This window comes from Ovis aries, chromosome 7 (assembly GCF_016772045.2).
Source record: "Ovis aries strain OAR_USU_Benz2616 breed Rambouillet chromosome 7, ARS-UI_Ramb_v3.0, whole genome shotgun sequence".
NCBI lineage: Eukaryota > Metazoa > Chordata > Mammalia > Artiodactyla > Bovidae > Ovis > Ovis aries.
In genome coordinates this window covers 79145912-79172425 of record NC_056060.1, presented here as the reverse complement: position 1 = coordinate 79172425, position 26514 = coordinate 79145912, and the positions used below count along the sequence as shown (strand labels likewise).

Genomic DNA, 26514 nt, shown 5'->3' with positions numbered 1-26514 from the left:
CCAGGTATGCCCCTTCCTGGGGACCTGGCTTGATAAGGGGACTTGATCTCAAAACCAGGAGTGGTGAGCGACTCACACATCCTGGAGACTCTCAATTATTCATCAGTTCATTTCAGCTTTTGACAAGAGTTAGGGGCTGGATAAGAGATGCTCAGCATTCTGTAGCAGCCCTGGGGCACTGGTCTCCTGTGTCTCTGACTGGAGAGAAAAAAATATGCCAGGCAGAGCCTGCCCACTCACATACCCTTTCTTTTTTTTATTAAGACTTGCATTTTATTGTAAAATTTTTCAAACATACTGAGAAGTTGAAGGAATTATATAACACTCAGGGAATTATATAGTGAACATTCAGCTCGATTCTACAACATTTTGCTATAGTTGTTTATGTCTAGCCCTCCATCTATCCTTTCATTTGTCAATCAATCCTCCTTAACTTTTTGATATATTTCAAACAAAGCTTGTAGACCTCAGTTTACTCCACCCTCTCAACACTTCAGCATGCATATTATTAACTAGAGTTCAAAATATATTTAAGGTTTTGGGTGCAGATAAAAAATGCACAAATCTTGGACATAACTTAGATAAATTTTGATAAATGCATACACCTGTTCATTCAAATCCCTTACCAAGAAATATAACATCAATACCACTCCAAGAGAGTGCCCTTGTCCACCTCGTTTTTAAGAGACCCACTGCCCACCTCATCCCCGTAGCCCCTGCTGCCCTAACCTATGTAACCTGTGCTCCATGACTCTGGGTGCTTTGCCACAGTCCAGGGTGGGCACTGAGCCCAAGGCAGCCCACCTAAGCGCTAGCTAGTGACCTTTGACCTCTGTGGTCAGGCTCAGGGGGATGAGCTGGGTCAATTTGAGGCTCTCACGGAAGGTAGTAAGGTAGGAGACAAATGGGCTGTTGGGCTGGACAACTAGTGTTTGTCAAGTGGGGTAAAACTGAAGCTTTGTTTTTCCCCAGACACCCCAAGGACAAACTGGGGTTCTGCTAAAGTGAAGAGGTAAGATGACCACTTCTGAGGTCAAGGAAAACTTCCCTGTCAGCACATGTGCAGGAAGACTCCTTGGAGATTAAAAAGGGAGGGGGCACCACCCCATAATAAGTGTGGACATACCCCCACCGCCTCGGGGGTGGGATCCATCTTAGTAAAAAATTTGCATGCATGTATTGGGGAGGGTCCTAGGGAAGGTCAGGTGTAAAAAAAGAAACGAGGTACTTGTCCAAGGTCAATGAAGACAGCAAAGTCTGTCGTATGTAAGTGATTTAAATCACCTCTTCACTGCAGTCCTCCTCGTTAGAGAGGCCGCCCATACCCTTTCTCTCCCAGGGTGTACTTCTGCTTTCTCTTTTAAATAAGCAAACTGCTTCTCTGTGTGCTCTCCCACTTGTTCTACCGTGTCTCTAATAACAAACTGTGTACCTGTTTTTATAGTTTTTGCCTCCTTGAAACATTTTGCTTTCAAACAGGGGGGCAAGAGTCAGGGCCATTTTGCTTCTAGCCTCTGGTGGCTCAGTCAGTAAGGAGCCTGGTGGGCTATGGTCCATGGGGTCACAAAGAGTCAGACACAATTGAGTGACTAACACTTTCACTTTCACTTCTAGCCCCTAGTGAACTAGTAGCTAGGACTCCTGGTTTTCATCCAGGCGGTGTGTGTGTGTGTGCTAAGTCACTTCAGTGGTGTCTGACTCCTTGCGATCCCATGGACTGTAGCCCACCATGGGATTCTTTAGGAAAGAATACTGGAGTGGATTGCCATGCCCTCTTCCAGAGGATCTTCCCAACCCAAGGATCAAACCCATATCTCTTATGTCTCCTGCACTGGCAGGTGGCAACTGGGAAGCCCTCTCATCCAGGCAACCCAGGTCCTAGACAGGGAACTAAGATCCTGCTCCAAGCCACCACTCACTGCTGTCTCTGAGAACCGCGGAACACTGAGAGACCACACTGGTTGGGCAAAGACACTGAGCTGCAGGCCACAAGGCAGATCTGAGGCTGGGTAAGCAGGATCCTAGGCCAGATGCCTGTAGAAGTATGGAGAAGCCAGGGCTAGCAAGGAACACAAGTGTGTATCCAGGAGAACAAGCCTCAGTGTGAGGACAACCCAGTCCCTGAGGGAGGAGGAGAGAGAGTGCCTAGCTCCCTTCCGTTGCAGCTGCAATTCCAGGTGTCCAGGGCCTGTGGAACTTGGGGGCCTCTCCTCAACGCAACTACAACAACCCCCCAGGAATGGAAATGCAGACAATGGTGTGTCAGACAGTTAGGAAAATGAAAGGATCTTTCTTACATGAGATCCGGCTTCTGTGTGGGATGGGCTGTAGTCATGACCTAAATGTCCCTGGAAAATGATGACAATAGTAAATGACACCTGCATAATACGTGATAACAAAGCCGAGCCCATACTGCACGTTCTAATGCATCATCTCACCTGATCCCCACAGCCGTCTTCTCCTATGTGAAGAAAGCACTTTACTTTCATTTTCCCCATTTTGCAGTAGAGGAGACAGCCGCGAGACAGAGATGTGATCTGCCCAAGGTCATGGTCAACCAAGGAACCAGAGCTGTGGTACAGAGCAGGGGTCCCGGCGTGTGTTCACGTGCCTGCTCAGAGGAGGCCCCTGCATTGTGTGCAAGGCTGGGTGGCAAGTTTTCCACCCTGGAGCATTTGTCACGAGTGCACAGGTGTGTAAAGAGCCTCCCTGCTCTAGCTCGCAACCATCCCCTCCTCAGCACACGCCAGACAGGGCGAATCGCCTGAAGTGCAGCCCAGGAGCTGACCCAGGGTTTGGGGTTCCTTGGGTATACACATCTGTGTGGCAGCATCCATCCAACCCTGCTCCCCGACAGCTGCGGTCTTCTATCCTTGCTGACAGTGACAACCTGGGGGACTCTTGAGGCTGGAAGGGGGCAGGATGGCCCACCACCAGCATCAAGAAACTGACTCTGTGTTCCCTGTGGCTGAAGAGGGGGCAGCCCTTCCTAAAGGAACTGCAGTGGGATTGGGCAGGAGAAGAAAGAGATATGGGTCTCCACAGCCCCTACCAGCCCTGGGAAGTCAGGATGATTCTAGCCCCAGGAGAGGGTCAGAAAGATATTCAGCAGGGCAGGTGTGAGCGCCCCAAGACAGGAATCTATTTTTCCCAACAGGACGGGGCACAGCTGAGCCGAATCATTCTTCTTAGGTCCATCCTCCCCTGGCATCTATCTACGCCTCTGCCATCATCTATTCTCCCGCCTGACTGGAAGCACCTTGAGGACAGGGGTCAGGATACTGGTTCACCTTTGATTCCTTGGTACCCTGCACAGTTCTTAATGCATTGTAGGTGCTCAGTGAACATGTCGTACGTGAGTGAAGACACAACACAGTGAAGCAGAGAAAACAGGGGGATAATGATGATAACAGACTTAACATAGCACTTACTAAGTGCCAGGCACCACTCTAAGAGCCCCACTTAGAGTAAACAGTCAGATCTTCATGACCAGCCTGTGACAAAGGGACTGAGGCACGACAGGTTAAGTAACCTGCCCAAGATCACACAGCTAATAAGCAGTGAAGCTAGGTTTAAGGGCTTCCCTGACAGCTCAGCTGGTATAGAATTCACCTGCAATTCTTTACCAAGAGACTTCAGCTTGATTTCTGGATCTGGAAGATCTCCTGGAGAAGGGATAGGCTACCCACTCCAGTATTCATGGGCTTCCCTGGTGGCTCAGACAGTAAATAACCCTCCTGTGATGTGGGAGACCTGGGTTCGATCCCTGGCTTGGGCAGATCCCCTGAGGAAGGCATGGCAACCCACTCCCGTATTCTTGCCTGGAGAATCCCCATGGACAGAGGAGCCTGGCGGGCTACAGTCCATGGGGTTGCAAAGAGTCAGACACTACTAAACAACCAAGCACAGCACAGCTAGATTTGAATCCAAGGCAGTTAGACTTCAGGGTCCATGGTCTTAACTCCTTTGATGACCATCACCCCATCTATCCAATCCTGGAAAAGCTTCCTGGAGTATTATACCAAGCTTCTTACTGCCTGAGTCCAAGAATCAGGACCTGTAAGAGGCCTGGCGTGAATCTCCCAGACACATCAATTTCCTAACAGCCAAGACATGGGTGATACAGCCCACAAAGGGCCGAGCTGTAAGCAAAGAAACAGCAGCCTCACCAATAATGGTCAGCTTCCCGCTGATTCGGTCAATGTTTACTGGTAGGTTCCAGGCACTCTCTTGCGTGACGACACAGACATGCTCTCTCCTCTCAAAGATCTCAAGAGAATTATTAGTGATCCATCATTTGTGATATGCCTGCGCTTTGCCACGTGTGTATAGTATAGCTCTTTTTAAAAACTTTTTTAAATTTATTCATTCTTGGTTGTGCTTATTTATAATCAATAATTTATTGTAAGATAATGCTCTGCTCGGGCTTTCTCTAGTTGTGGCCAGCGGGGGCTACTCTTTGCTGCCGTGCATGGGCTTCTCATTGCGGTGGCTTCTCTTGTTGCGGGGCATGGGCTCCAGGGTGCGCAGGCTCAGTGGTCATGGCGCACAAGCTTAGTTGCTCCGTGGTATGTGTGCAATCTTCTTGGACCAGGGACTGAACCCGTGTCCCCTGCACTGGTGGGCAGATTCTTATCCACCGCACCACCTGGGAAGTCGGATGTATCTCTCTTAGTGTAACCCTTCTGACTAATTACGCCACTGCACAGATGAAGAAACAGAGAATTAGAGAGGTCCAGTCACCTGCCCCCATGGTAACTACACATATTTACAGGTAGCTGCATGGCAGGCCATACTCTGGTGGTACAAAAGGGGGCTCTCAGGTAAAGGGGATGAGCTGGAGAGCAGGAAAGAACATATAAACAAGCCCATTTCCAGCAGTGATAAGTGTGGGGAAGGCAATAAGGCAAGGTAAAAAACCCTGGAGAGAGGAGCTGTCACGGTCAGCTCTGGGCTGGGGATATGGGCTCTAGGCCAAGAGACCACCTGTGCAGGGGACCTGGAGCAAGGCAACTTGATGTGCTAATGTAAAGACAGGAGGGCAGTGTGGCTGTGGCACAGTGAACAGAGGCAACAATAAGAGGTCAGTAAAGTGGAAGGATCAGCCCTGGGCATGGCCGACTGCAGGCCTGGGGCATGCTCCAACACTCACCATGTCCAAGCAGATGGTATACAGAGGAACAATGCAAGGAATCACCTTTAGAGGACAAGTGTGGTCCCAGGTTCCAAGCCCCTGTGGAGGGTACTGACCTCACTATGCAGCTTGAATTTTCTGCATGTGAAGTAAAACCCAGCTAGCAAGTGAAACCATCATCTTTGTCAATTCTGACGTCTCTCCGAGGTCCTCTGGGGCAAATCCCCACCATGTAATTTATGGAAAATTAATAGTCCTAACACCTGGTCTTTGACACACTGTGTATGCAAGTGCTCACCAGACCAGCAGGAAGTGATTTCAGAAGGAATATCATTTCTCTAATAACTATCTTGGTGTCTTGGGGTTTAGATGGGCCCTGGGGACAGGCTCAGCAGCAACACCCGTATGCTGGGACAGAAGACTAGAGTGATGGGGGGCTGAGTTGACGGCTCCCTAGGACTGTGAAGGGCTTCCCTGGTGGCTCAGAGGTTAAAGCATCTGCCTCCAATGCGGGAGACCCGGGTTCGATCCCTGGGTCGGGAAGATCCCCTGGAGAAGGAAATGGTAACCCACTCCAGTATTCTTGCCTGGAGAATCCCATGGATGGAGAAGCCTGGTAGGCTACAGTCCACGGGGTCGCAGAGTCAGACACGACTGAGCGACTTCACTCACTAGGACTGTGAAAAATCAAGTCTCAGAAATGCCACAGGCCTGCATCCCAGGAGAAGAGAAGGATATCAGTGTCTTGAGCTGCCAGGGTGCCCCAGGTCACACAAACATGCGGAGCCCAGAAGGATGGAGAGCTAGGTTGGTGTGAAGACCACACAGCCCTGTTTGCAACAGAGCTTTTCCCACTGCCAGAGCTCACAGAACCCTGCACAGTGGGGAGGGAAGACCAGCAAGGAACTGGGGTCCAACAGCTTTGGAATCGCCCCTCTTTTCCTCCCTCTTACTGTAGGGATTTAAGTGGGGACTTCAAGTGAGACCTCCCAAACCTAACAAGCCTGGAGCTGAAAAGGATTTCCCTTTCCTATATGAGTCCACCATGAGCAGCCCAGATGCCTGCTGCAAGTCCCAGCATCGCAAAGGATTGGCTGGAACAGCAAACAGGTCACTCGCTCCCTGGGCCTAGCTTCTTCATCTGTCAAATGGAGATGCTAACAGTCCCTAGCTCACAGAGTCAAGTCAGAGAACATGAGTCAAGTTCTTTACCCTGGGCCCAGCACCCAGGAGGCCCTGTAGGTTTAGAGTGCTCACCATAAGCAGGTGCGATGGAGGTCTGGTACAAATGCTAACCCAGTCCACCCAGGCATGCAGGATCAGCTAAGAAGAAGCAGTCTCTAGCTAGGCTGGGTTGATGACACAGTGGCAGGTTCCCCGGGCACTTGGGGAGTGGCATGGGCATGGGACAAAGGCTCTGAGTTTTTATTAGTCATAAGCAGCCCAAGCTGACTTCTACATTTGCAGACAATTCAATTTGCATAGTGAGGTCAGTACCCTTCAGAGAAGCTTCCCTCATGGCTCAGTTGGTAAAGAATCCACCTACAATGCGGGAGACCTGGGTTCGATCCCTGGGTTGGGAAGATCTCCTGGAGAAGGGAACAGCTACCCACGCCAGTATCCTGGCCTGAGAATTCCATGGACTGTACAGTCTGCGGGGTCATAAAGAGCTGGACACAACTGAGCGACTTTCACTTTCAGCCCAAGCTGATGTTTTTCTCCTGATCTCGGGTGATGGAAGCCGGACCTGCCAGGCCCTTTTTTCCTAAGAGTCACAACTATCACTGGGAACTTTGCAAATAATTGGTGCACAGGATTGGGGGTCTCCATAAAGGCCATATCCTCTGCTTCCGCCCCAAAGGGAGGGAAGGGGGAAGAGAGGGTGAGACTCCTCCCAGAATGATAAGAGCCAGGCCTCTCAGGAGCAGGAATAGCCTGGAGATAAAGAGCCTTCGGCCTCTGGGTTTGAATTTGTTCTGACCTCACCCTCTCATCACCTCCAGTTGTGGAGCCTGGGGCAAGTCACTCAACCTCCCTGAGTCCCATTCAGTCAAGGAGCTTCTCTAGAGGTAGGCAATGCACTTGGGGCCTCAGCTCTCTTATCTGGTGAAAATAGTAAGAATAGGAGAACAGGATGGCAGTTCTTCAAAATATTAAACATAGAATTACCATATGATCCAGCAATTCCATTTCTGGGTATGTGCATGGAAGAACTGAGGGCAAGGTCTTGAAGAGATATTTGCACACCCACGTTCAAAGCTGCATCTCCGTATTCCCCATAGCCCAAAGCTGGGAACAACCCAAGCGTCTGTCAATAAAAGAATGGAAAAGCAAAATGTGGTATATGCATATAATAGAAAATATTCAGCTTCAAAAAGAAGGGAAATTCTGACATATGCTATAAAATGGAGGCACCTTGAGGAAACTATTTTAAGTGAAATAAGGCAGTCACAAAAAGATAAAGGTGGTAAGATTCCACCTATGAAGCGGTATCAAGAATAGGCACATTCATTGACACAGAAAGTAGAATGGTGGTTTTCCAGGGCTGGGGAAGGAATGGAGATTTCGGATTTAATGGTGTTGAGTTTAGGATGATGAAAAGGTTCTGGAGATGGACGGTAGCAACAGTTGCGCAACAACGTGAATGTACTTAATGCCACTGGGTACATTTTTAAACGGCTTATACGGTGAAGTTTATGTTATGTGTATTTTACTACAACTGAATGTAAGAAAATAAGAAGTCAATATAAAAGCATCAGTATTGCCATTATTTGTTACCTAGGGAAGGCGGCATCCCTGGAGGCACCAGTGGACCATCCCAGGCTGGGCGCTCCTGCAGTCAGTGTGGCTTGGGGAGAGAATCAATATTTGGCTCAGGGCGGAATCCCAGGGTCTGCCCCCATCCATCCGATCTCCGTCTTGACCTGCTCCCCCGCATTCCAGGCTAAAACTTTAGAAAAGGACAGAAACGCTGTGCCTTTGCTCAGGCCACACCTGCTGTCTAATGTCCCCTTTCTCTCCATGTCCAGCCAAGACATGCTCATCTTGCAAGTCTCCGCCACCAGAAGCCCTCAACAGACATTTCCCCACAGAAGACACACAGATGGCCAATAGGCACCTGAAAAGATGCTCAGCATCGCTAATTATTAGAGAGAGGCAGATCAAAACTACGACAAGGTATCACCTCACCAGTCAGGTATCAGCAGTCAGAATGGCCATCATTAAAAAGTCTACAAATAACAAATGCTGGAAAGGGTGTAGAGAAAAGGGAGCCCCCCTACACTCTTGGTGAGAATGTAAACCGGTGCAGCCACTGTGGAAAACAGTACAGAGGTTCGTCAAACAAATCCAAACTAGAACTACCGTATGACCCAGCAATCCGGAACATACATCCAGACAAAACTATAATTCAAATAGATACGTGCACCCCTGTGTTCATAGCAGCACTGTTCACAATAGCCAAGACATGGAAACAACCTGAATGTCCATGGACAGATGAATGGGTAAAGATGGCTGTATACATACAATGGAGTACATAAAAAGGATGAAATCATGGCATTTGCAGCAACACGGATAGACCTATTATCACCCTAAGTGAAGTAAGTCAGAAAGAAAAAGATGAACACCATATGATATCACCTAGACGTGAAATCTAAAATGTGACACAAGTGAGTCCATGTACTAAACAGAAAGAGACTCACAGACTTGTGGTTGTCAAGGGTGGAGGGGGGTAGAGGAGAGATGGACTGGGAGTTTGGGATTAGCAGGCACAAACTACTACAGAGGGAATGGATAAATATACACAGAATGGATAAACCTTGTCTGTCCAAGGTCCTACTGCACAGCATGGAGATCTTTACCCAATATCTTGTGATAAACCATAATGGAAAAAAATTTTTTAAAGAATGTATGTATTTGTAACAAAAATTTTTTTTCATTGAAATTGTCTTGTGGAAAGAATGAAGCCTTAGCCACATCATTGTACCCTCAGCAAGGGCTGCAGAGACTTTGCTCTGCTTAGTGCATGCCTTGTGATGGCACCCACAACCTTCCCCACCCTCACCATTGTCCTTCCAAGCCCAAGCAACCGGAGGGCAGGAGGTGGGGCTCACTCACTCCTGCACCCTAGATTCTAGCTTTCTGAATGGAATTGGACATAACATCTACTGAGCTCACTTGCCGTGAATGTTGTTTGAGAGGTTTATATGCAGTTACTCATAACAACTCAAAAAGGCAAACACTACTGTTATCCAGGGCTGGGATTAAGGGGAGGGAAGTGAGGCACTCAGCCTAGGTGCAAAAATGTAAAAGGGCACCAAAAAAAAAAAAAAAAACACCTTAGGTATCAACATAGATAATATTTTACTGAAACATTTTCTTAATTCAAATATCAAAATTTTAAAGACGGGATGCAGCTTTGCACTTACAATACTCTCCAACCCCTAATCCCAGCCCTATCTGATTATGTCTTTATTTTCCTATATTTTATTCAACAACTCCATTTCTAGGTATTTATCTAAGGAATTCATCAAGGCTATGTGTAAAGAGTTACCTACAAGGATATTATTCATTGTCATGCTGTTTACGAAAATAAAACACAGGAGAACATTTGGTTGAACCATATGAGACTGCCAACATTTGGTTATTTTGGACCTAAGAAAAACAATTTCATATTGTTCAATCTAATCTACGTATCTATCATCTATGAACTGTGATTATATAATCTATGGACCATTCACCCTCTGGAATTTCTAGGCAGCCATTAAAAATATTTGGAAGAAGACAATGACATAGAAAGGTGACAGAGAAAGATAAAGTGTTATATGAAAAGAACCAGGTACAAAACAGGATAAAAATGTTTGATTTCACTAAGAAAAAGCCACCAAAAAAGATCTGAATTGATTATTCACCAAAATGTTGATAGTGGCAAGCCTGAACGATGGGTTTGGGGGTGATTTCCATGTCCTTTCTGATTTCCCATCTCTTGTATATTAAACATGTACCATGTCCAAAGGGAGAAAAAAGAACAATAAAAAATAATCTGAAGGTCTTTGATCTCATACTTTTCTCTCAAAAGAATTTGTCATCCCCTCACCCTGAGAGAGGGGTAGGCACATCCATTTTTATTTATTTATTATTTATTTATTTAATATTTATTTTGGCTGCTTTGGGTCTTTGTTGCTTTGCACTGGCTTTCTCTAATCTTCCTAGACCAGAGATCAAACCCACGTCTCCGGCATTGGCAGGTGGATTCTTATCTGCTACGTAGGCCACCAGGGAAGTCCAGCACATACCTTGTTACTATTCCTGTCCTTTCACAGATGGGACTCCCAGTTTCTAGCATCTGATCCTTTGCTGACCCTTCTTTCCCTCCAGTCCCTTGCACCCCAAAACTTAGATCTTGCTGAAGAAAGTGCTTTCTCTACCACCGCCGTCTCCCATTCAGCACCCCCGACCCCAGCCCCCACCCTCCAGATCCCCATGCCTGTCTTGGGGCTGGTCTTCAGGTACAGCATCCATCACAGAGAATGGAGAATCACTTTGCTGCCCCCTAAGGCAAGTGAAAACAGTGCTGTGCGGGTGACAGGCTTTGGTGGTGTGGGGCAAGGAGGAAGTCTTGCCGTCCACCACCCTCCTTCTCCATCTTCATGCAGTTGAGACCCAGCAATCCTAAGGTGCCAGTTTTTCCTTTTCCTTTTAAAATGTTTTTCGAATTAAGAGGGTTTTTTTTAATTCCAAAACATACAAAGATTAAGAATCACCTACATCGCCCCCCAAATTAACAACTCAACATATTGTCAGATTGGCTTTAAGCTTCCCTCTCTCTCGAGTTAATTTTTATTGGAGCATAGTTGCTTTACAATGTTGTGTTGGTTTCTGCTGTACAGCAAAATGAATCAGCTCTATGTTTACCTATATCCCAGCTTTTTTGGATTTCCTTCCCATTTCAGTCACCACAGAGCACTCAATAGAGTTCCTATGCTCTACAGTAGGTTCTCACTAGTTATCCGTCTCATACATGGTATCAATAGTGTATATATGTCAATAACAATCTCCCAACTCATCCCACCACCCACTCTTTCCCCCTTGGTGCCCATTTGTTTGTTCTCTATCTCTGTCTCCATTTCTGCTTTGCAAATAAGATCATCTAAGCTTCTCTCTTCTATTAATATTTTTAAAACCTGAAATAACACTACAAAGATAGTCAGAACTCTCTGTTGGTCCCCTCCCCCGTCTCCTCCGGGAATGTGCTGTGTATCTTCTTTGGTCCATTGTTATACTTTGAGATATACAGGCATACATACACACACACTTTCAGGAACAATAGATGGAATTGTTTTATATTACTCAAATTTGCATAAATGTATCATACTATGCCATCTGCAATCTGGTTCTCTTTTCCCTTCTAACATCATGTTTTTACGCCTCTTTCATGCTGATATGTAGTGATCAAGTTCATTTATTTCACTACCATAAGCAGTCCATCCAAGCTGGGTGGGTCTGATGCCTTGGCATGGTACTCTCTGGGGCACAGGTAATACCAAGGCTTTCCCTGACTTCAAAGGTTCTGCTAATTTGGAGAGACTAAGGCAGTCACAGGGAGTCTCCCCAGCCCTCATCTTTCTAGTCCATAAAACCCTTCAAACTCGCCCAGCCCCTCGTCTTTTCTCCAGCTCCAACAGATGCCAAGATCACCAGGCCCCACCCCACTCCTCTGTCTGATCTGTGAGTATCTCTTGGCCTTCTTAGGTTCCCCATCCTGATTTCAAGAAATGAGGGAATTAAGATCCTTCACAAATTCTGCTTTCCCCTTGAATGCCATGCCGTCAGCCAGTGGGCATTCTGAGAAGTCAGTGTTTCCTCAGGTTTGTGTTGCCAGGCTAACCTGGCCACATCCTGGCTCTGTCGGCCGGTAACCCACCCTCTCCAAGTCAGGTTCCTTGTCTGTAGAATGAGGACAGTAATATTCAGCTCATCAGCCTGCTAAGAGGGGAAATATATGAAGCACAATTGGCAGGCTCCTGGCACGTTGCAGACAGAAGAAAAAAGGTTTCTGTCTCCGCCCTTTTTGTGTCTCTTCTCAGACCAGCAGTCACAGAGGTTTCTCAAAATGTAAGTCAGACCTCATCACTCTGCTGCTTATGTGAATCCCTGGGTTAGGCCAAGAAGGCTTTGCAGTATGCACCTTGGGCTCCGGGTTTGCTTGCTCTGGGGAAAGCCAGACACCACCCCGTGCAGACTCTCAAGCAGCCCTATAGAGAGGCCCATGTAGGGAAAAACTGAGGCCTCCTGCTAACAGCCAGTAGTAACCTCACTGGAAAACCCCAAGCTAGAACCACCCAGGCCAAGCCACTTCCAAATACCTGACCCACAGAGACAGTGAGAGACATAAATGACTGTTGCTGTCTTAAGTCATTACATTTTATGGTGATTTGTGATGCATGCAGCCTTAAGTAAATAATACAGAAATGAACTTATAATAACTTGCATTGTTAACCTCAGTACTTACTATGTGCTTGACACTAATCCAAACACTTTACGTCTCTGCAATTGAGTGCATATTTTATACTTATAGCACATTTCAGAGCAACCATCTGAAATGGAGACTACGAGTATCCCCATTTTACAGATAAGAAAATGAAGGCACAGAACTTAGCTTAAATAACTTGCTAGGGAACAGCAGGGCTTGGAACATGCAGCTTGACAGTGGCTCCTGTGGCTGTGCCTCACGCTGCATCCCAAACAAAGCCGTAACCAGAACTGTGGTACCAAGCAGCTGGGAGTGTTCTAAGATTCACAGAGCCTGCTTTAAAGCAGGGAAGAGGAAGAAGAGAAAAGGAAAAGAGGCAACCCTCTTCTCTTCGCCCAGACTCCCCAGGTTTTACCCTTCTCCAAGATGGTTTTAAACATCTCCAATGCTGCCACTACTATGGTCTGACTCACCTCCACTGAATAAGTGAAAAATGTTACTAAAACGTTGCGCAGTGTTTTAAAGTTCTTGTCACATCTTCTTAGTTAGGGTTTGAACCCCTGGCGATGACCAGTTTCTCCTCTGCACAAGTATGCAAGCCTCATTCTTGCTTCTTCAAAGTGGCCAATATTTTTAACACGTATCTTTCAAGTGGAGCAAAACTGTTCAAAGAAGCCAGCTTTGTGGATGTAGGATCAGTTAACACAATGCACATTTCTACAGTCCCCTTCCTTGCCCTTTACAGACATGGCTAATCAACTGCCTCTTTCCTACTCAGTCTGGATGCAGCTTCAGAATCCTTCTCCCCACAGTGCTCCAGGATGCCACTTCCACAGGTTCTGAGTTGCCAAGTAGAGCTGAGACCTATTTGTCATTCTGGCTCTAACAGGACAAAGACGAAACACCAAAAGCAACAGACTGGAACTAATCCCTCTGGTTTCCGAAGGAGTGAAAGGCTCCCTGCCTCCACTGCTCTTACCCCGCCTCCGAAACCCATTTTCATCACAGCGAGAGCTCAGAAGGGATTTTTAAAAAGAGAAGACACGGCAAGAAACATTGACCTTGGTTTTAATGATGGTATAAAGACGAGGGTCCAGGCTGGGAGGTGTCCGTGCCCACAGATGATGGTGAATTAGGAACTAAAGACTCAGCAGCAGCTGGACCAGAAGGGACACATCCTGAAGTCAAGGTAAACTAGGCACATAACCTTCTGCTGACAATCTCCTAGCACTTCAGTAAGGAGTCATGAACACATGTAACGAGAAGCGTGGTCCAAAGAAACAGAATACAAGCCCATAAAGTAAAAAGAAACAGGTACAATTAATCTTAATAATATATTTTATTTAGCCCATTATATCCAAATATTAGCATTTCAACACATAATACAAAAAATATGAGTGAGGTATTTTCTTTTTTTTTTTTTTTTCTTTTTTGGTACTAAGTCTCTGAAATCCAGTGTGTATGTTACACTTACAGTATGTTTCAATTTAGATACTAAACTTTCACCAGAAATACGTTATCTATATTGAGATTTCATACAATTTACAGCCGAAAATGTGGATTCCCTATACTGAAATGCTTCTAAACATTCTTAGACATTTTCCAATAGCTGACATGAGTGTCTGCTTTTATATTTAGATCAATTTAAAGAACATTTAAAATCTAATTTTTCCACATTTCGAGCATGCAGTAGCCACATGGCTACTCTAATGGTTAGCCCAGGTCTGCACGCTGCAGGGCTCTCCCTACCTGTGGGCCGCTGTCATCTCCCATCAGCACCCCTGTGACTACACTCAGGGAACTTGGCCTGGCTCTTCTGAACACTCTTGCTCAGGCTGGGCCTCACAACAGGTTTCATTTTCTGATCAGGCCCTTTATTACTCTCTCTGCTTGGCTTGCCAAGCAGCTTTGTCCCCATACAGGCTTTCAGATCTCCCAGGCCCCAACCTGGCTCTGAACCCTGGCCCAGGTGTGGATCAGGGACGCTGCTTGACTGGAAGGGCTGTCTAGGTGATGAAGTGCTCTCTGCTTTGCAAAAAACCAGGAGCGGGCAATTTGGGGGTACATCCAGGGGCAAGTTCATTTCTGCTCAGTGTTTTAGAAGAAGGCCCTTGTCATTTGCCTGCTCCTATAAAGTGGCACCAAGCCTGTACTAAAGGTTTACTGTAGGCAGCTCTGCTCTCTACCTGGAACCACTCTTGGCTTATGATCCAAAAGGCCCATCGTCTTCCCTGGGCCCTGCAGTATGTGTGCTCTGTCCCTTAGTTCCTTTCCTTCCTCTGGACTCATGGGTTGTTTGGCTATCGTTCAGTCCTATCACTTTATCCCTTCAAGGCACCAACACCAGAGCAGACATCACTAATCGATCACAGGTTCTTTCTCCCTGAGTCTCAGGCTGGGCTCTACCCCAAACCCTGGCATGATGCCTCTAGCCTCCCATACTCCTCCCAGCTTCCCCCAAGCACCCAGTAAAGGATTTCACAGGAAGGGGAAAAGATGGCTTCCAAGCCAAGAATCTGGTCACAGACTTGTGAGGTGCCAGAAGCTAAGGGCCTGGAAGTGACTTGGCAACTTTGGAAGGCAACACGCGTTCCCTCTGGCAGTGGCATCAAGGCCAGACTCCCTTGAAATGAAAGACCTTGAAATGTCAGAAGCTCTCCCCAACAGTTCGTTTAACGAAGCGAAAAGCCAGAGCCACTGTGAGAAGATAAAGGGATGGAAATCTGAAGTCGGAAAAGCAGTGTCTAAATGGACATGACTGACAGGGGTCTCGGACTGTGGGTGACCTGGACCACAGAAACAGAACACCTGCAGGTTGCCGGGCACACGAAGCTACATCATACCTGGGCACTGGGGAGGCACTGAAATCAGGGCACGCAGCCCCAGGCCCAGGCAGAGCCCACTTCCAGAAAGCAACACCTTCATCCACCTCCTGCCTGGAAAAAAAAAAAAAAAAAAACAAAAAACAGCTGTGCAGGCTTGTTGATTCTGCCAGGGCTCAGGTCTCTACCCTCCATGTCTGAGGGAAGGCTCTGGATGCTTCAGCCTCCAGGATCTGTTTGTACAGAAGTGGGCAGGAAAATGCAAGAATTCCAAGTTTCCGCATTGCCAGAAAACATCCTCTCCAGAGTCCCAATGCACCTGAAGAGAACACGATGAACCAGACGAAGAAACAAAGTGGTGTCTGATCAGGTACCACCTCACAGCAGAATTCTCCTTCCCACACAAAACTCTCCCCCAGAGCCCTACCCCGTCCTCCCCCACTCCAATATTTCAACAAGGGCCCCATTATCTTTTGTTTTTTAAATCTCTTCAGGCACTAGCACCCTCTGTTCCCCTCAACCAGCCTCACCACGCACACATACACCCACACACACACACACACACGCACACACACACACGCACACACACACACACACTCAGGACACATAAGTACCTCACTGATCTCACATTGTAGAGAAACGAAGTGTTCCAGCCACAGCACATCTTTCAAAAAACCTAGCTTTACCTCTTTAAGAACTAACACTTACTAATATATTTGACCACACTGCTGGAAATTTTTCTGAACTGAATGACATAAGCTCCCTGACATCCCAAGCCGGTACACTGAATGTAATTGATCACTTCCTGATGACTCAGAGACATGTTTCCGAGCCCATCTTTGCCATGGTCTAGAGGGCCTAATGAGCTGGACTTTCACCTCGGGCCACTTTCCCCCTCGCTTACCTGCAGACATACTGCCCTGGGCTTTGGCTGTCTGGAACACTCACTCCTGAGATGTCTGCCTGGCTTACTCTTTCCATTCATGCTGTAGCTATAGCTCAAACACCATCTTATCCAGCAGGCCTTTCCTGGCCACCCTTCTCTCATCTTTCTGTCCCCTTTGCCGCTTTATTTTGCTACGGTATCTCCCATCACCTAACACATAGTAAGGACTTCCCTGGTGGCTCAGATAGTAAAGCGTCTGTCTACAATGCGGGAGACCTGGGTCGGGAAGATTCCCTGGAGAAGGAAATGGCAACTCAACCCACTCCAGTACTCTTGCCTAGAAAATCCCCCATGGACGGAGGAGGCCGGTGCAGGCTACTGTTCATGGGGTCGCAAAGAGTCGGACATGACTGAATGACTTCACTTTCTGTTCTTTCTTTAACACATAGTATATTTATCTGTTTGTGGTCTGTCTCCTCCACTAGGGTGTAAGCTCCTTTAGAGCAGGGACCTTGCCTGTTTTGCTTTTCCCAGAGCCTGTAACCGTCCTGGCACACAGTACATGCCCAGTAAATAATTGTCCAGTGAAGGAATAAATGATGCCTGCAGCGTTTCTGACCAGTGTGCACCTGGTCAGAAGGGGCAAGGGGATGGCTTCATCTTCACACAGCTGGTTGGTCCTTTGCTGTCAGCTGTCACTTCTCAGTGTATCAGCAGCTCCTAACAAGGCCCCAGCTTGCTTGCTCTAATCTGCTCTATATGTAACCTATGAAAAGCTGAAGGTTACCAAGAGACAGACAATCTTCTGAACTCCTTAAACTGATTTTTACAAACAATCTGGGTTTCTAAGGCTGTGGCCAAATTCCAAGCCTGTCTTCTGAATAAAGTCCAAGAGCTTGAAGCTATGAATTCTTTGCTCAGGGGTCTTTGCAGCCTCATTACGCATTGTTGAGAGTCTGAAGTCCAGCCAGAGACACTCCTGCAGACGTGTCTGTGTGCCTCCCAGACTCACACATGAATAACATAGGCTTCTCCTTCGCAGAAGGCGAGCTGCGCCGTCCCATCAGTGTTTTGAGAGAAGAGAACACAATGGGTTTGGTCCAGTTTATTCCTTGTGAGAACTGGTTTCACACTCTTCTGAACACAAGTGGCCTGGTTTTTGTATGCCTCACCCTCTGGCCTTATTCTTTTTAATGCCAGCACCATCAGATCATGAGTCCTGGCTTGGGGCCATCTCACTCTAGCAGGAACGACCAACAGGATCAAAGATGGTTTGAGTTGAGAGCGACCTCAGAGATCCCGTAGTTCAAGTCTCATCTGACAGATGAGGAAACTAAGGACCCAGAGATTGGAAGTGACTCACCTAAGGACACACAGCCCCCTGGGAGCAGAGCTGAGCCTAGGAGAGAAGGTCATCTGTCCTTTATTCTGCATCTTCTCTCCATCCCCTCACCCTCTCATCCCTGACAGCCAACATCTGCTTCCATCCTGGGCCATCCTGTTCTGCCTGGACCTGACCCAGCTACGGCCCGGGGGAAATCCCACAACAGCAGGGCTCACAATTCTGAGCATGTTAAGAGATGTCACCTCCTCTCCGAGCTCTGAGACGATGCTGTCCCTGATCTGCATGGAGCTATACCTCACTTTCTGGACTGGCAGGAAAGTGGCACTGATGCCTTTAAGCTAACCTGGAGCTCTTCCTAATGGGTCCAGAAAAGCGGAAAGGCTATACCTGAGGCAGACTTGCCTCCGTATCTCCCCAGACGAGGCCTGAGCCTTATCTTGCCTGCAGAGTATAATGATCCCCTAACTGTCCCCAAATGTCCCCGGTCTGCCACTCCCGCCTGTTCTGAAATGTTCACAGAAGTCCTCCGATGGCCTTCCTGTCTCTAACCAGATACTGACAAAGGGTGTGCCTGAAATTCATGGTGAGGGGGGCCAGGCCTCCTCCATAAACACAGCTCAGGGCACTGCCAGCCGGCACCACCCTGGAAAGCAATGGTCAGGGCCCCCAGGGGACAGCCCAGGCCATCTGGAAACTCTCCCCAGGCGGGATGAGGGAAACAGAAGCGGCATATGCGAAGATCAGATTCAAGAGGCCTCAGGTGGGTGGAAAACCTCTGTGGACCTTGTTCTGGGGAGCAGGAAAGATCCTGAAGACCAGCACTTCCGACTCTGTGGCCTTGCCTCTGACCAGCCTCGGCCTCCTTTCCTTCCCTTCTTGGCAGCTCCAAAGGGACAGGGAGGGGACAGCACAGTGGCAGTTATGGCTTTCTTTTCGTCACTCTCTTCCCTGGCCTTGGGGGGTTTGGCCAGCCCTGATTCCCTGGGTGCCAGGTCTCTGGTGGTATAATAATTGGGCCCTATTTCCAACTCAGTTACAGAGCTGCCTGACACCTTTGGAGACAGTCAGGACCACGAGCCTTTTTCTCCTCCTCCAACTGCTGCTGGAAGCGAGCACTGACCTGACAACAGGGAGTGTGAAGAGAAACCCTGGCCAGCCTTCAGACTGTTCCAGGGATGGTCAGCTCAACAAGAAAGTGTTCCTTCTGGTAAAAAGAAATCTCTCTCTTTCTGCAACTTTCACCCACTAGCGTGTTAGCTGCTCAGTCATGTCCAGCTCTTTGCAACCCCATGGACTGTAGCCCACCAGGCTCCTCTGTCCATGGAATTCTCCAGGTAAGAATACTGGAGTGGGTTGCCATTTCCTTCTCCAGAGGATTTTCCTGACCCAGGGGTTGAACCCAGGCCTGCACTGCAGGCAGATTCTTTACTGTCTGAGCCACCAGGGAACCCACTAATCCCAGTTCTATTTCTTGGAGGCCTACAGAATAATTCAAATAAGTCTCTAGTCTTTTCTGTTGGCTCAGTGCTAAGCATTGATGTGGGACTCAGAAGCATGAGACGTGGTTAAGAAGTTTACACTTTAATCAAGGAGTCAAGAGTGACTTTATTCAGTCGTTGAATATTTTAAAAATAATTATCTTGATTGGCTTTATCATTATAATGTTAATAGATGTTTATTACAGAAAATGCTGGAGAAAGCCAAAAGTTGGACAGGAAGATTATCCATAATCCTACTTTTCCTCCTGCCAACATTTTGTTCTATATGGCTTTTGCATTTTTTCCCCCAACAAATGTTTATGGAGTGAATTCAAAACAAGGTGCTGCTGTTTATAATAGCCAGGACATGGAAACAACCTAGATGTCCATCAGCAGATGAATGGATAAGAAAGCTGTGGTACATATACACAATGGAGTATTACTCAGCCATTAAAAAGAATACATTTGAATCAGTTCTGATGAGATGGATGAAACTGGAGCCAATTATACAGAGTGAAGTAAGCCAGAAAGAAAAACACCAATACAGTATACTAACACATATATATGGAATTTAGAAAGATGGCAATGACGACCCTGTATGCAAGACAGCAAAAAAGACACAGATGTGTATAACGGACTTTTGGACTCAGAGGGAGAGGGAGAGGGTGGGATGATTTGGGAGAATGGCATTGTAACATGCATACTATCATGTAAGAATCGAATCGCCAGTCTATGTCTGATGCAGGATACAGCATGCTTAGGGCTGGTGCACGGTGATGACCCAGAGAGATGTTATGGGGAGGGAGGTGGGAGGGGGGTTCATTTTTGGGAACCCATGTACACCCGTAGCAGATTCATGTCAATGTATGGCAAAACCAATACAGTATTGTAAAAGTAAAATAAAGTAAAAATAAAAATTAATAAATACATAAATAAATAAAAATTCATATGAAGGAATATTCAGTTAGGTCAGAGCTTATGGGTTATTAAAGTTTGGTTCCAGGCAAATGTTAAATATTAAAAAAAAAAAAAAAAAAAAACAAGGTGCTGACCTAGGTGCTCTCCAGGAAAGACATGCTAATGTATCAGACTTGGATCTTACCCTGAGGATGCTTCAGAGAAAAGACAAGAGCATGGGCTTCAGAGGCAGACACACCTTCAAATCCAGCACTTAACTCGGTGCTAGATCACAGGCAAGTCACCGGCTCTGTCTGAGCTTCAGTTTACTCATGTTAACTGGGCATGATAATGGCGCTGACCTCATTAGGTTACTGAAGGGATTCTAGGAGGTTCAGGCCTGTAAAACACCTAACACAGCACTGACGTGTCCCACAAATGCCGCCACCAGAAACATAACACAGAGGCAGCAGTGATTACGGAGGCTAACGGGCATAGGTCAAAGATTACAGAGTTCAGGGAAGAGAAGCTGAGGCCGGTTCCAAAGCAAGCTGCACACCGCCTGGGGTGGCCCCAAGCACGCTGTCTGGCTCAGTGAACCGAACTTCCGCCCTCGTGGACTCATCACTGACCTGAGTCTCACAACTCTGCCCCCTGCTCCTTTCTGAAACCCTTCAGTCTCCTGTCTGTTTAGCCTCACTGTTCACGTGGTTAGGGGGAGGTGCTTCAGGTCTCTTCAAGAAGGCACAGGGATAAATCTGCAATCTTGTAACTGTAATGAACTGCTCAGCTCCAGGCTCCCCTCTGAGCCCAGGGGGGTTTCTTCCATTACAGCAAGACAGTCCTGGGGCCCAGCCAGGCCCATCAGTGCCCTTGCACGCCCACTTCAATGGCACTTCCAGACCCCAGGGCTTCCTGTGCCCACAGAGATGACAAACACAGTCACCAAAGAGGAAAGCCAGGCCCAACACCCTCAGAGCAGCTGGTGCAGGAACTGCTGCTACGACAGCAGCGGGAGGACGACCAGAACCCTAAAACGGATCCTGTGTCTTCGGCACGCGGGTCTCCCAGGAAAGGGACTCTTGGGCTGTGAGGGCCCTTACCAGTCCTGTGGCCTCAGTGTGGTCCCCAGGTCCTACAGACAGGTCTCAACAGGATCCAGGCCGGGAGTCCAATAAGAAGAAATTGCGTCCTTTCAATTCAAACATTTTGGCAAAAGGAATTGGGGATTCTCCCTCCCCACCCTCTATCTTGTGTGGTACCTACACAAATTAAATATAACATCATTTTCGGTCATTTAGGCAAATCATAATTCCCACAGTTCTGAAATGCACACATTATAAATAAAATATAAACCTATTCAGACTGAACTGAAGCCTCTACTCTCAGGGAACAGTGCTGGAAAAGTCATCATCTATATTCCCTTCTGCTAGGTAAGCAGGGATCCCTGTGCAGGCTCTAAGGTTACCAGGGGAACTACTCCAGACAGGGGTAGCCCCTCAATTAGCCATAAATCTTACAACTTTGTTCAAAAGAACTCCCTTAAAGCCATTTATCTGCTTCTAGAAATGAAACTATCATCAACGTACCCAAGGGTCCACACACCTTATAAATCATTTCACCCAAATTTATTTATTTAAATAAATCCCAAACATAGCAGGGCTTGTGAGATCTTAGTTCCTGGACCAGGGATCAAACCCATGCCCTTGGTATGGAAAGCACAAAATCTTAAACCACTGGGAATTCCCTCACTCAAATTTAACACACAAAATAACTAAGGTCCAGAGATACAAGTTTTTGTCCATGCTCACTGAGCAGTACCCCACCGATAGGATAAAAAACTCCAGCTTGGGAACACTCTTGCCTAAAACTTCCATGGTTTCAAATAGGAGACCTTGTAAAGGAGTACACCTATCCTAAAAATACCCACAATGGACAGTCTTTTAAAAATATGTCTGTAAAGTGAAATTCCGTGTAACACCTTAGTATCCTGCCCCCCTCTCCATGCCTAATAGAGACTTCACATATGGAAAACCAAACCAATCACAAATGTTCTTCCCGGCTGTGAGGCCCGAAGACTGAAGGCCAGCTGTGTCTGCTCCACCTCCTGCTTTGGCTGCTGTCCAGAGCTAGCGAGCATCAGTGTAGATTCAAGTAGATATCCTCAAATCCACTGCCTTGCCCATAAAGCACAGCATGGAGAAAATCACAGACCCTGCCACCTCGCAAACAGCCATTTACTGATGAAGTCAGTATCTCTCCTTCTTTAGTTTGACAGATTCCATAACCAGTTTTGCACATCAAAATTTATGACACATGGGCTGACAGCAGGACAGAATATTAAAAATCAGGACCTCCCCCAGAAATCTGGGCCATCCGGTTGCCATGCCGACACCCCACAATGCCAAACAAGTGTCTCCAAGGTCCAGAAACAACTTGGCTGGCTTCGGATCACCCAGACACTGTGAAGCCAGAGCTGCCTCCTGGCCCAGGCTGTTATGCAGACCCTCCCTTTCTCAGCTCAGCTCTCTGATCCCTCAGGGGAGGGATGATGACGCCTGTCTGAATTTCCTTAGCCTCTGTCAGCAGAGCTGGCTGCATCATTCCCTAAGAATCTGAAAATCCACGTGCGGCACATTCTGGCCCAACTAGACAGGGACATGTTTTGAAATGGCAAGAAGACCAGTGAGAGGTTAACCATGGATTTCAGACAGAAAGCAAATCTTCAGCTGCACCTGCCCCTTTTAAGCTGAACAAAGGGTTTATCTCCTGGAGAAGCTGAACATACATTCCTCTAGCTCTCTAGTTAAGAGTCAGGCTGGAGCTGGAATAAAGTATTAGTGGGATATGACACTTGGATCATTGATGGCTCCCAGAGATGAGCAGAAATCGTTCTTCACTCATTTAACAGTACTTCTTAAGTCTTGCTGTGCTCATCAAGGTGGGGTTGCATGAAGCTTCCTGCACAGTCCCTGAGTGATAGCTGCCACTCAATGAAGAGACAGGCCGATAGCTGAGAATCCCAATGAAGTGAAATACCCCAGAATATGGGAATGCAAGGCTGTGTCAAAGGCAGGGTGTGACTGGGGATCAACGCCCAGGGAACAGACATCCTGGGCTTAAAGCCTAAGAACAGCGAGGGAGCGGGCTATGCCTGGAGTGGCCGGAGAAGGCTCTGCTGCTCACTGCCGGGAACTTCCACTCTCCCTCTCTTCCTGCACCTCCGTTCCTGGCTCCCCGCTTCTTCTTCATACTTGAAACCCAGCTTCCAGTTCACAGTCCTCTTCTAATCTGCCGCAAGTCCGACCACAAGGGAACAAGGAGAGGACGTTCACTGCAGCTCCCATGACCTCCAATTGCTACCCCCTCAAAATGAGTGCCACCCACATTCAGCAGCGGCCCCCAAGCCCCCGGCACCCTCCGGGGCTCTCAGTCTGAGTGGCCTGGCCCGGATTTTGAAGCGCCGGCACCTGTGATGAGACCAGCCTGGAGCTCTGAGCAGCAGTTAGCTTCTCTGTGCCCTTCCCTTCCATTCCCCCTCATCCCCTCCCCCTCTTCCTCGAGCTCAGACCCTCCTCCCATCACGTCACCACAGAAAAGGACAGAGCATTTGGGCAGTCTGCGTCTCCCCTGCCACTCCAGGCCCGCCTACTCTGGGCCAGAGCTGGCCCTCTTGGAGAGCAGGAACGCAGCAGCTTGGATGAGTCCTTGCTGTGGAAGCTCCCCGGGGTCGGTCAGGGGCCGCTCCTGGTTTGCCCAGTTCTGACTCTGATCTATCTGTCCACCCAGATCCCAACTCTCCAGGATCTTGACCCCGGAGGCTTTTTGCCTCATCAGCCTGTCTGTCCAAACGTCCACAAGTGCTTTGAAAACGTTGTGCTAGTGGTAGGCACCGTCAGCTCAGAGCAGAGCGTTTCACCTAATCAGGGCGCAGTCCCAGAGAGCTCCACCAGAGGGGTAGATGGGCATGGGGGAGTGGGGCTGGGGGAAAGCCCAGGGGCCCCAAAGTCTCCTCAGGCACAGCCTGGAAATGCTCTTTTGCAGGGGATAGCTACTTCTTTCCTGGTAGGTAACAAGACACGGAATCAGGGACAGGATGGGAACACGAGAGCCTTCCACACAACGACAACCTCCCTACAGACAACACTCCGTTTTCCTGGGATTCGGCTGCCTTGGCACGAAGACCTCAGATTCTCCTCCACACAAGCCTTCGCCCTCCTGACCCTGCGCCTCCCTGGGGGGCTCCTCAAGGCCAGGCCTTTCGGAATGGCCATGCTCAGCCCCACACTCCGCTCCCCCAGGCGGCCCCGCCCCTTAGCCCAGACCCGAGGGTCGCCCAAGGGTCTCGCCCACCATCCGCCCCCATACGAAGGACGCGGCCCGCCCGAGCGCGCCTGCCGCGGGTCCCGGAACCTCCCGTCTCAACAGGTGCCCCTGCCACACACAGCTGTCACCCGGGGCCCTGGAGGAGGCAGTGACAGGCACGCCCCAGTCCAGGCCCCCAGAGCGTCGGGAGGGCACTCTTGCACCTCCATCGAGCCCCAGCCATGCCCCGCCGTTCGCACTGACGTCGGGGGGCCAGACACTGCTAGTTCACCCGTGGCGGTGGACTGGTGTTGGGGCGAGGGACGCCTTCAGGACGAGACCTTTCCTGGATCCAGAGAACCCTGGGGGTAGTCGTAGGGAGTCCTCATCACAAGCAGGTTCAAGTTGACCGGGTCTGAGAAGGGGGCTCGAAGTCCAGCACAGCCCCTAGTGACCGTGCCTTACCCAGCGTCCTCACCCCACGTCTTTTGCCCCCAAGAGGCTGGAGAGGGGGAGAACACGGCCACCCACGCGCTTAGCAGCGTGCGGTTCTCACTGCCGCTCGCCGTGCGCAAGGTCCAGCTGCCTTCCCGGACGCATGAGGCGGGGGTAACCCCTAACCCCCAACTCCCGGCCCCTGCGCCCCGGGCCCCGCGGCGCAGTGCCGAGAGCGCCGCCACGTTCCCAGTCGTGTGCGCACGCCGGGCCCACCAAACTTGCAGTACTTTCTCCCAGCCCCCACCCGCTGTCACCCTCCCTCCATCCCTGCGCCCTGGCCCCGCTAGCCCGACTGAGGTTGCCATAACAACGGACAGGAATGCTCCAACGTATACAAAGCCGGCGGAGCGCAGCGGGCACGCAGCCCCCGGCCCGGCCCCGCGCCCTCTGCAGCCGCGCGGGGCTAGGACGCGCGCCGCGGCTCCCCGGCCGCCCACCCCGCGCGCAGCGCGTACTCACAATGAGCGGGATGGTGCGGTCCTCTCGGAGCTGCTCTGGCCTCCCGCCCGCCCTCTTTGCGCCCCGGCCGCCGGAGGATGCTGCGTGGGCTCGGTTGTCCTGCCATAAGTAGTAGAAAGTGCCCAGGATCCAGGCTACGGTCAGAATGGCGATGGCATTGGCGCGGATCTTCCTCATGGTGGGCGGGCGGACGCCCGGAGTAGGGGCCCGGGCCGGCGTGCTCTCGGGGCCGGGGCGGGGGCCACTCTCAGCCCCAGCTGTTTGTTTTCGCTCGCGCGGGGCTGCTCGGTCCTGCAGAGCAGAAAAAGGAGAGAGGTGGGGGGTGGGGGGGTGATAGGGAGAGACAGGAGCGCGGAGCGATCCTCACGGTCCTAATGCCCTTCAGCCCCAGGCGCGCGCCTCCCCCGGGCGCCCATTCATTCGCTCGCAGAGCCGGCCCCGCGCTCCAGCCCCGGCGGGTTGCCGGGCCGTTGCGCCCCGGGAAAGGAGCGCAGCGGATGCGAAGCGGCGCGAGAAGAAGGCCCGGCGAGGCAGACGCCCGCGGCGGAATGGCGACGGGCCAGAGCCAGTCTCGACTCCAACTGCTCCGCGACCGAGCTCCCGGCGCCTGCCCCCGCGCGGCCCGGGTCTGTCCCGCCTACCTCCACCCACTCCCGGACCGAGCGGCCCTGAGTCACCGGCTGGAGATGCGCGACCCCGGCCGGGGCCCGCGCAGCGGAGCTGCAGTTCTGGGGCTGCGCTCTGAACAGGGTTTAAGATGTGTTCGGCGAGTCCTTGGGAAGGGGCAGCTGGGTGCGAGGAGAGTCTGGAGTTTGCATCGGGATCCTCCGCAGCCTAGGATGCCGAGCCGCCAGAGGGCCCGCCCCGAGGAGGGATTGGAAGCCGGTGCACTTGACATTCGAAGAGAGCGAAAGGGAAGAGACGCGGCTTCGCAGCCAGTGAAAGGAGATTGTGGGTACAACCACCTCACCTCTTCCGTTCGCCTGGGGCTCCCAGCGTTCACGATGCTTCCCTCCACCCCGCCTCGTTGTCCGCTGGACAACTCGGGGGTATCGTCGTCACCGTTTCATCAGGAAGAAGGGAGGAGGCCAGAGAGGCTGGAAGATTCGCCCGAGGCCACACGACTAATTAGTGGCAGAGCCCATTCTAGAAACTACCTCTCCGTCTGACACTTAAAGCAAAGTTCAAAACACTGACACAGAAACCAGTGAGATTCTGC

General features: G+C 49.5%; 1 protein-coding gene across 1 annotated transcript in view; it reads right to left on the bottom strand.

Moving 5' to 3' along the window:
* GALNT16 (polypeptide N-acetylgalactosaminyltransferase 16) overlaps window positions 1-25845 on the bottom strand; it is a 106954-nt gene extending 81109 nt beyond the window's left edge. The window contains exon 1 of the mRNA XM_060418700.1: window positions 25296-25845. Coding sequence (XP_060274683.1) covers window positions 25296-25472 — 177 coding nt within the window. The 5' untranslated portion in view covers window positions 25473-25845. The remainder of the gene's footprint in view (window positions 1-25295) is intronic.
* Window positions 25846-26514: the final 669 nt, after the last annotated feature.